At 42.7% G+C, this 10,510-nt stretch overlaps 1 protein-coding gene across 1 annotated transcript; it reads left to right on the top strand.

Annotated features, from left to right (window-relative positions):
* The first annotated feature begins 4,207 nt into the window (after positions 1–4,207).
* LOC139433253 (uncharacterized) lies at positions 4,208–6,626 on the top strand. Its single transcript, XM_071202185.1, has 2 exons — positions 4,208–6,161; positions 6,431–6,626. Exon 1 carries the CDS (start codon positions 4,995–4,997, stop codon positions 6,072–6,074), a length of 1,080 nt encoding a protein of 359 aa, XP_071058286.1. The 5' UTR covers positions 4,208–4,994; the 3' UTR covers positions 6,075–6,161; positions 6,431–6,626.
* Positions 6,627–10,510: the final 3,884 nt, after the last annotated feature.

Genomic DNA, 10,510 nt, shown 5'->3' with positions numbered 1-10,510 from the left:
AAATCACCGACTGTGTGAACGTGAACATTAATAGAATATCACCTCCATCTTCAGAGCAATCTGACTATTATAACATTAGCGTTAAGAAAGCTTACTTAAATATCTGCCACGACATAAGTAACCGGATCAGAGTAACATTAAGTACAGTCCGCGGCATATCACTTCATAATGTATCATATATTTCCTCATCTGAGTCAGCTGAGCCGTATCTGGCCGTGCAACACTCACAGTGTCACATACTGTATGCAGAAGTATTATTTTAAGCAACACATTAAGTTGACGAAACACTCTCGAGTCAAATGTAATTAAAGTCAGATCGTGTCTTAGAGACGGGGCAGTGATATCATAAACCTGTTAATGTACGCATTCAAACACTTTTACCAGCTGTATTCACCTTGCAGGTGCAGCTCTGTGGCTTTGATCCTGGATAAAGTGTTTAAGTCATGGATATTTAACTTAACTTCTTCATATGTCTAATATTATACTTTTCATTCAGGAAGTATGACGCTGCGCTGTCAGTACGCTTCTCCATGTTTGTGATTGGTCGAATGCTCCAAATACCACCCCTTTCATGTGAACGCGCACCTAACTAGATAGGACACGGCTGGCTTGAGCGATCCACTTGATAACCCGCGTCGTAGGACCGTTTAGCGAGAGCGTGTATGTTTTGGATTAGGCCAACCGACTAACTCAAACATATCCAGGTTAGGTTGAACCAGCTTCGTAGTATAGGCCCCTGCAGTTGTCCTTCACTAAGCCCCACCCCTAAGTAACTGTTACCATGCCCATCAAACGTTCCATTCTAGAACGGCATGTGTCCATTCCACCATGATAATGATGGACAATTTACAACTATTTATAGTGATTTTTCGAACAGTGGGTGTTTGTTTTCACATAAAAGCAATCCAAACAACTGCTGATTTGATCAGCTGTGACTTGATAAACACTGATTACCTACATTTCCAGTGTTTTGGTTTTATAACAAAAACATTGCAAACTTGTTTACAATCTGCACAATGGCTACACATATGATGTATTCCATGTTATTGTCTTGTGTGAATCGTTTTTATTTTGGCATTTTATATCTTACCCATAAAGCTACACTGCATGCTTATCATTGATGTCACCTCATGATGTATTTCATACTTGTATACTGTCATGGTGCAAAATAACAAGTAATTTGGTCCGTTGTCTGTCCTAAGGAAAACATTTAGTTGACACCATGTCCAAGTATCTCTGTGAGGGTTCAGAAAAAACTTGATACAAATACCTGCTGTGGTGTTACAGTCAGGTTGATCGTCAGTGCTTAACAGTGACGTGCGGTGAGGTTCGTGGCTGGTGAGGCACTGACTCTTAGAGTCAGATTTACAAATATTATATTTTCACCTTAATCGAAATATTCGGTTATTTTCAAAAGCTTTTTTAGTCTATTGCTTCAATTCATTTTAAACAGACCGTTCCACAAAAGGATAACCAACATCTAAATATTGGATTGTTCTTTCTTAGTAAGATCCCATTTTCATTACAATTGTGGTCTTACCTTGACTTGAAGATGAAGTCCATGCTATCCTTCTGGACAACAATCTCTATTACTTTTTTGTAAAAGTCCTCCTTATCTTCCTGTAGTTTCAAAAGTCTAGTTTGTTGTTTGCGTCTACCGATGGTCTACCGTCTCTGCGTAGAATAACAGTAGCAACAAGAACCTGTGGGCTCACTTGCGCCCCCTTCAGTGCGGCAGAGGTTGTGGCTGCTTTTTTCATTGCCGTTGTATGATGAGACCAGCGAGCCTAAATATCATACGTGAAATAAGTTATTTAGAGACTATGGATGGCGAGGATTAATGTAATAAAGGGATCTACAAACATTACATTGGTGACATACAGTGAGATGGTAACAGGCATGCGCTTAGTATGAAGGTAGATATCATGGTGCAAAATGCGAGAGTGTGTACAACCCATAGACTGGTACAACCTGATGTGAGTACTTGCAGAAAAAAAATCTGAGCTTGTGTGCATACATTTGCACTTGTATAAAATATCCACGTAACTGTGAACCAAATTTACACTTGTATAAAATATCCACGTAACTGTGAACCAAATTTACACTTGTATAAAATATACACGTAACTGTGAACCAAATTTGAAGTCACAGAAGAAAATAAAAAGTTTTGTAGCTTGTAGAAAAAAATGTACTTAAAAATAAATATTTTTTAAATATATTTTCCATTACAACTGCAACTTGGTTATTACAACCTCTCAAATCAGTCATTACAACTTGACGAATCTGCTCTGTGGCAAGATAAATTGACGAACCTGCGGTCTTGACTTTTGCTACACTTCTTGCGATAAATGTGTCGCAAAAGTAATTTTCACCTGTAGATGTGGGGGGAGGGAAGCGAAGGGGCGGAGCTATCAGAACGAGGAGGCTCGCGTCAGTCACACAGTCACAGCCACAGTCAGGTCGATGCGGATGACTGTGAGGCTAACGGCCCCTACACACGGCGGCGTGCGTTGCCGCTTCAACGCTTCTGCCCATTCACTTTGAATGGGGTGACGTCACGATTCGCCGAACTGCATTGTGGGAGCAAAGCGTAGCTTCTCTCGCGGTGCTCGCTGCAAAAGTAGAGCAATGTTCTACTTTTGCCGCCTCGACGGAGGCGTCAGCCAATCAAATCCCTCGTATGAAAATCTGACAGTACAAGCACTAGCCAATCAAACCGCGTGTATGTTGGGAGAGCCAGACCGCAGTTATTTCCCATATGTCAAAAAATGGAGGAGAAAATTATCGTGGCGGTAGGGAATCACCCGGTACTCTATGACCAGTCCCTCTTTACATACAGGGATACAAACCGGAGGAGCCGTGTGTAGGGGCAGTAACGGTAGGAGCGTCCACACTACAGCTTCAAAAAAAGCTTGGAGCTGGGAGTGTCTGAAGCTTGGGGATTTTATTCAAGCAACGCGACCAACAACCAATCAGATGAATCTCCCGCCCCCGACATACAAAGCAAAAACCCCCGGGGATTTTATGGGAGCAATATATATATATAAACTCCCCAAACAGGTGAAAACCTACCAGTTTCACCCACTGTCTCTGCCACCTCCCTCCATGCCTGGTTCCTCCGGTTTGTATCCCGGTAGGTGAAGAGGGTCTGGTCATACAAAACCGGGTGATTTGCTACAGCGATAATTAGTTTCTCCTCCATCTTTTTTTGAAATATAGAAATGAACGACGGGATATCTCTCCCAGCTTAGACACGGTTTGATTGGCTACGGCTTGAGCTGTCAGATTTTCCGAAACGGGATTTGATTGGCTGGCGCTGGCTATTCCGGCGTCTCTGGCGTGACGGCGGAGACGGACCGCTATGCTACCCACAATTCAGTTCGGCGAAAAAGCGAGGCAACGTGACGTCACCCCATTCAAAGTGAATGAGCAGATTGAAGCTGTTGACGCTGTCGACGCTGTAGTGTGGACGGGCCGTTAGTGTCGCTACTAGTCCGCTGACATGGCGCGTCAATCAATGGTAAATTTTGCCCATTACTTGCCCAGTATTACTTTCAATATTATTATTGTGATTGAGGATTAAATCCGCTTTGAAGACCACCGTTTTATATCGTGCAGTTTAGCGACAAAATAACGTCAGTTAGCCAGCTAACGCTAGCTTTGTTGAATTTATGCTTGCTAAACAAGTAGTGGTTGTAGTCTACAGCAGTAATTAATATATTATAGCCTACTGCTTTGGCACTAACGGTTGATAACCGTTTATGAAAATAAAACCAATTGAACTGTACTGAAATAATGACAAGTTTAATAATTGTCTTGGGCTCCTGCTGTGTTTTTAAAGCATTTGTAAATTATCCAAGCTATTTTCTATTTAGCTAATGTCGAAGTAGTATATGTGAAATCAAACGCACAATAAGATGTGTGTATATTACAATGATTAATGTCATATTTCAAGATGATTACTTAGATATTACAATATGGTTGGTTGAGCTGGAGTTCATTATTGAGCTTACAAGTTAACGTCAGTCATATCTGAAGAACAAACCCAAACCTTGTTGTTTTTATTAATTGTATTACCAAATTGATATCAAATAAACAGTAAGCATTGGTTACACAACTTCCAAAGTTACAGTAAAATAAAAAGGACCCTGACTCGGACAATACACAATCCAACATGTTCAACAGAAGATAATCAGTGTTACGTGCCGTAGTGTGTGTGTGGTCGTGTGTGTGTGTTTTCCTCTCTCTCCCTCTGATTGTCCCCAGGTGCAGCCTCCCCCCAGGTGATCCGAATTAACAATCAGGACTTCCATATAGGACCGGAGGAGGACGGCAGTGAGGGCCTTCTTTCTCTCCTTCTCGTCTGGCTGCATGTGTGCAGCCTGTCTCTGTGTGAGACCCAGCATAGTTGTGTTGTTTGTTGTACGTTTGTGTTGTACTTTGGCTGGTGAGCCGCCTTACTTATTGACGCATTAAAACCTCACTTAAACTCCTTCGGCATTCCGTTTCCTCTCCTTTTTCTCTCGTCCGGCTGTCTGGTGTGTCGCTACTTCCCTTGGTACCCCTAGCTCTACAAGGGAACGTAACATGGGGGCTCGTCCAATCTTTGAGACAAAGAGTGAGTATTTGGTTGTTGGTTAGTGTTGATATTGTGTGTGGTGGTGAGCAGTAGTGTATATAGGTGTAGAATTGGCTGTGAAATGATTTACTGTTGAACAGCTTCCTCAGTTTAGACAGGGGAGTGTCTAGCTGGACTGAATCAGTCCTTCCTTCAGGCACTCATTTTTTATTTTGCCTTTTTTATTTTTCGGGGTAATCCTGGGTGGGGATTCATTCCCTGTTGGGGGCAGGCGATTCAGGGTTTCGGCCGCTGATGGTTGCCTTTAAAGTCGCCTCGAGCCCGGCACGCTCCAGAAGATAGGTAGGTAAAGTTTGGTAGGCAGGATCTGGGGAAGTTTGTAAATAAATAATAATATTTGTAAGTAGCCGTTGCTATGGGGTCTAAATTAGATGCCAGGGTAAAAGTGCGTATGGCTCGTCTCCAGTGTGAGAGGGAGGAGCGTGAGCGTGAGCGAGAGTTTCAGCTCAGGAGGGAGCTGGAGATCAGGAAGTTGGAGGCAGACACTGCTGTCCAGATGCGTAAGCTAGAGCTCCAAGCAGCTGTGGTGGGTGATTCTGCCGTTACACCTTCAGGTTCTGCTGCTGCTTTTGATGTCGGTAGCAACATTCAGCTGGTCCCTGTCTTTCTTGAGTCGGAAGTGGAGATGTTCTTTGGTGCATTTGAGCGCATTGCTGCTGCCCTGCGCTGGCCAGAAGACGTGTGGGCCATACTTGTACAGTGCAAGCTAGTCGGCAAGGCTCAGGAGGCTTGCTCTTCTCTTTCTGTTGAGGATAGTTTGGAGTATGACAAGGTGAAAGGTGCTATTCTCAGGGCATATGAGCTTGTGCCTGAGGCCTACAGGCAGCGTTTCCGCGGCATGAAGAAAGCTTCTGGCCAAACATACGTGGACTTCGCGAGGGAGAAGAAAGTCCTCTTTGACAGGTGTTGTAGAGCATGTACAGCGGATGACATAGCTTCAGTATGTGAGCTGATGCTGTTGGAGGAGTTCAAAAACTGTGTACCGGAGCGTACGGTAGTCTACCTGAATGAGCAGAGAGTGACTACCCTTCAGCAGGCTGCCACTCTGGCAGATGAGAGTGCGCTGATACACAGGAGCGTTTTGTTTCAGCAGGACCCTCCTCAGCGGGACACTTATCGGAGAGCTCCTGATAATGATGTTCCCTGTGCCAGTGTTCCATTGTTAGGTCCCAGGATAGACAGAGCGTGTTATTTTTGTCTTGACCCAGGTCACATGATAGCAGACTGTGCAGCTTGGAAGCGAAAGCAGGCCACCACTATGGCGGATGAGGAAGGGCTTGAGCTATCACACAGTGGTGTTTTGGCTCAGAGCGATTCTCCTCATCGTGTTGGTTTCCGGAAAACTCGTAACAGGCGTGCCACACATGCTCATTCTGTCTCTCTTCCAGGACCCAAGAAAAAGAGTGTTTCTTTTGTCTTGATCCTGGTCATCTAGAGGCAGAGTGTGTAGCTCGGAAGGAGCAGGTGGCAGCGGCTCTGGAAAAGCCAAAAGACCGGCACCCGGTTGCGATGCGACAGAGTGGTGAGTTGCAGTTGAGTTCTGCATCCGTCTGTGACAGTGCTGTGGGTGTGGGTGTTTCCGTCTCTGAAGCGGTTGGTGTGGACCTAGCTCAGAGCGATGTGGATCTGTGTTCAGTGAGTGGTTTGTGTGTGTTCCATGTGTTGCTCCGGTGTTGGCTGCTGGTGAGCAGTATAAGGTGTGTTTTATGGGGGGAAGTGTTACGTGCCGTAGTGTGTGTGTGTGTGGTCGTGTGTGTGTGTTTTCCTCTCTCTCCCTCTGATTGTCCCCAGGTGCAGCCTCCCCCCCAGGTGATCCGAATTAACAATCAGGACTTCCATATAGGACCGGAGGAGGACGGCAGTGAGGGCCTTCTTTCTCTCCTTCTCGTCTGGCTGCATGTGTGCAGCCTGTCTCTGTGTGAGACCCAGCATAGTTGTGTTGTTTGTTGTACGTTTGTGTTGTACTTTGGCTGGTGAGCCGCCTTACTTATTGACTCATTAAAACATCACTTAAACTCCTTCGGCATTCCGTTTCCTCTCCTTTTTCTCTCGTCCGGCTGTCTGGTGTGTCGCTACTTCCCTTGGTACCCCTAGCTCTACAAGGGAACGTAACAATCAGTTATATTGTTTGTACACATGGTACTTTACATATATATATATATATATATATATATATATATATATATATATATATATATATATATATCTGTTTGTTGAAAGTGTCCAGGTGATCCAGACAGGCTGGACCAGAGAGTGAGAGACAGAACTGGACTCCTCACAGCAGTGAACTTCAGCACAGGTACAAAGACTCTATTTTTCATACTGTACAAAGAATCAAGAAAGATATTGGTTTAAATAAATAAAGTATTGACTTTAAAACACTGATATACATTCCATTAAACAATACTAAATACTAGATCACCTACACATCAGTGAAGTTGAGGGTTTTTTCCATGTAAAAGGTTACATTTAGATGTTAACAAGTAATATGACTTTGTCAGCTTTCTAATTTAATGTATTGAAGGCAAAGATATTTAACACATAGTGAGAACTGCTACTATTTATCTCTCAATAGTGTCTGTAAAAAACATGGTAAAAGTTATTCTTTCAGTGAGACAACAGAGCAAGCTTCTACAGTTGCACTACGTTTTGTAACAGTTAAATATTATTTTGATAATAAAATATATGTCAATGTTGATGAATTTCATACTGTTCATTCATAATCTGATTACAATTAAAAATAATTATATCAACAGCCCCATAACACACAAACACACCTCTTTCATAAATAACACACTTGTTCTGCAATAATATGTTTTATGTTTCCTGTCATTTTTGTTAGGAAAGGACATGCCTGAAAGACACGACTCAGCATCTCCTCTTTCTCTGAGGGTCAAGAAGAACATCCAAGAGGAACATTAAAATCTGATGTTATGAGATTTTAAGACCAGTACAGGACATTCACTAAGAAACTACTTTTATTGTGAAAACAAAGGTCTGCACACCGAATATTTGTGTAGTCTATAAGGACCATCATTTGTTTGTGATGCTGCCTGTACCTCAGAGAAGGGGTGGTTATAGTCAGGCTTATAAAGTGTGGCGAAAAACATAGTCAGCTGATGGGATGCATCTATTTCCACATCTACACTCCATCAGCTGATTATTTCTATTTGCCTCGCTTTATGAGCTTCACATCGCTTGTGCCTTGTACCGCAGAGTTTGCAACATCACAAATAAATGGGGCCAATCTTCAGTCAGATGTGAATGTGTAATCTAACATTTTCAGTAAGAATAATGGACAAAAGGAGTGCAAATACAAATACAATTTATTGAAATGTGAACCAAAAGTGAATCAAACATGTTTTAAATAAAAAGCACATATGGACAGAAGGTGTAAACCTATTAAATGTATAAGTAAACACATGTAGTCAAATAAAGTGACAGACTAGGCCTGTGCAGGTGTTATCAGCTTTGCCCAGCATGGGCTCCTCCATCAGGCCTAGTCCTCCTCGCTGAAGAAAGACCCTCAGTCCTCTCCAAACCAACAGACAGGACGTCCATCACACGGAGGTTTCTCCCTGAAGTCTCTGCAGCTCTCTGGACACCACGCTGTCTCAATCCGTCCACACTGAATATGAGAGGGGGAAAATGAAAATAATAAATGCTTTAGACAATAAGAAACATAAAGTTGACTGTTGAGTTGCTCAGTTTTTTTAGATTGTCAATACTATTACTGTATAACTAATATCCCAAGTTAAGAGGCACCTTCAAATAAAGATTGGTCTTTAAATACATTTTGTCTCTTGAATTGTTTGTCTAAAGTCAAGGATCTTGAACTGGTACTTGTAGTTTTAATAATAATAATAGATTTAATTTGTTAGCGCTTTTACAGGTGCTCAAAGACGCTTTACAGATATAGTATAGAAAATAAAGGAACAACAAATAAATATATAGTTAAAGTCAAATAATACAAAAACAATCACACATTAAAAGCCATATTGAAGAGGTGAGTTTTTGTAAGTTTTTTGAAGGTGGTGAGGTCAGTGCAGTCTCTGATGGGTTGTGGGAGTGAGTTCCAGAGGGAGGGGGCAGCGACGGAGAAGGCTCTGTCCCCCCAGGTCCGGTGATTGATGCCGGTGGGGATGGATAGGAGGTTGGCTTCTGATGAGCGGAGGCAGCGGGAAGGGGTGTGGTGGTGCAGCAGGTCTGTGAGGTAGGGGGGGGGCTGATTGTTGAGGGCTTTGTGAGTAATCAGGAGGACTTTGAAGTCGATTCTTTGACGGACGGGGAGCCAGTGGAGGTTCTGGAGGACGGGAGTGATGTGGTCTCTGGAGCGGGTGTGGGTGAGGAGGTGGGCAGCAGAGTTCTGGATATGTTGGAGTTTATTGAGGAGGTTGGATGGTATGCCGTAGAGCAGGGGTGTCAAACTCAAGGCCCGGGGGCCAAATCCGGCCCGCGACTTCATTTTATGTGGCCCGCAAGAGCTTGCAAAGAATATAATACGTTTATTATACGGTTACATGCCACTTTACAGAAGTAGGTTACCCACAAACTACATGTCCCACAATGCATCTCGTTTGCGCACTGAAGAGACTTGCAATTATTTGCCCTGGACTTCTGCTTTCAAACGTAGGTAGTTATTACCCTATCCGATAATAATCCAATTCAGAGGCAATAATGTAATGTAATACATTATTTTATATATATATATTATATATTTATATATGTAGTAGTTACAACCGGCCCTTTGAGTGCAACCATAATGCTAATGTGGCCCGCGATGAAATTGAGTTTGACACCCCTGCCGTAGAGGATGCTATTGCAGTAGTCGAGTCGTGATGTGATGAATGCATGAATCAGGGTTTCAGCAGCAGAGGAGGAGTGTGATGGGCGGAGACGGGCAATGTTTTTGAGGTGGAAAAAGGCGGTCCTGGTGATGTGATTGATGTGGTGGTTGCATTTGAGCTGACTGTCGAAGATGACTCCGAGGTTGCGGATGTGAGGGGGGGAGATAGAGTGTGGGTGTCAATGGTGAAGTGATAATTAATGATACAGTCTGGTTATTATGCTGTTTGGAGGAGCAGGCATGAAAACGGGTCAGGGGTGAAAAAGATGAGAAGGATATTATCCCTCTAGGGGGGGTCCGGGGGCATGCTCCCCCGGAAGAACATTTTGAATATTCCATATTTTAAAGCATCAATCTGATGCATTTTGAGATGCATTTTTTTGCCAACCTGGGGAGAGCTGGAGAAACTTAACTTCAGCCATGCGTCAAAAATATTATGACCTCCTTACTAAGTATTATCAGGGATGCAAACTCATCAGGTATGGAAAAGGTGACAAGGACCCGAGCCTCCCGACCCCACGGAATATCGGCTTTAAAATGAGGAATAACAGAGGATTTTAGCAGTCAAAACAACTAAAGCAGCAGTGTTAATAATAACAGAAACGCTAAAGAGTCACATCTAATATAAATATATAAAAGCATTTATTTTAATTGTGTAGCAGTCCGTTTATAATTTTGGCAGCACTGTTGAGCATTTTGAAAATCTATTGTCATGCCTCTGTGCAAGGCTGAGTCTTTCTATCTTTATGGCATCTGGTGTAAAGTAACTAAATTCATAAACTCAAGTACTATACTTGGGTACAATTTTGAGATACTTGTACTTTATTTAAGTATTTCAATGTTTTGCTACTTTGTTCTTCTTCTCCTCTACAGTTCATAGGTAAATGGTGTACTTTTACTCCACTACATGTATTTAATACCTTTAGTTACTTCACAGATCTGGATGAATGATGTGAAATCTAATCAAGTGTTGAATCAGAGTAAATCCACAAGCTACCCTGCAGTATACAAATTCATTCAAACTA

Source organism: Pseudochaenichthys georgianus, chromosome 3 (genome assembly GCF_902827115.2).
Source record: "Pseudochaenichthys georgianus chromosome 3, fPseGeo1.2, whole genome shotgun sequence".
Classification (NCBI taxonomy): domain Eukaryota; kingdom Metazoa; phylum Chordata; class Actinopteri; order Perciformes; family Channichthyidae; genus Pseudochaenichthys; species Pseudochaenichthys georgianus.
Note: the sequence above shows the minus strand (reverse complement) of the source record. Positions and strands in the feature narration are given on the sequence as shown.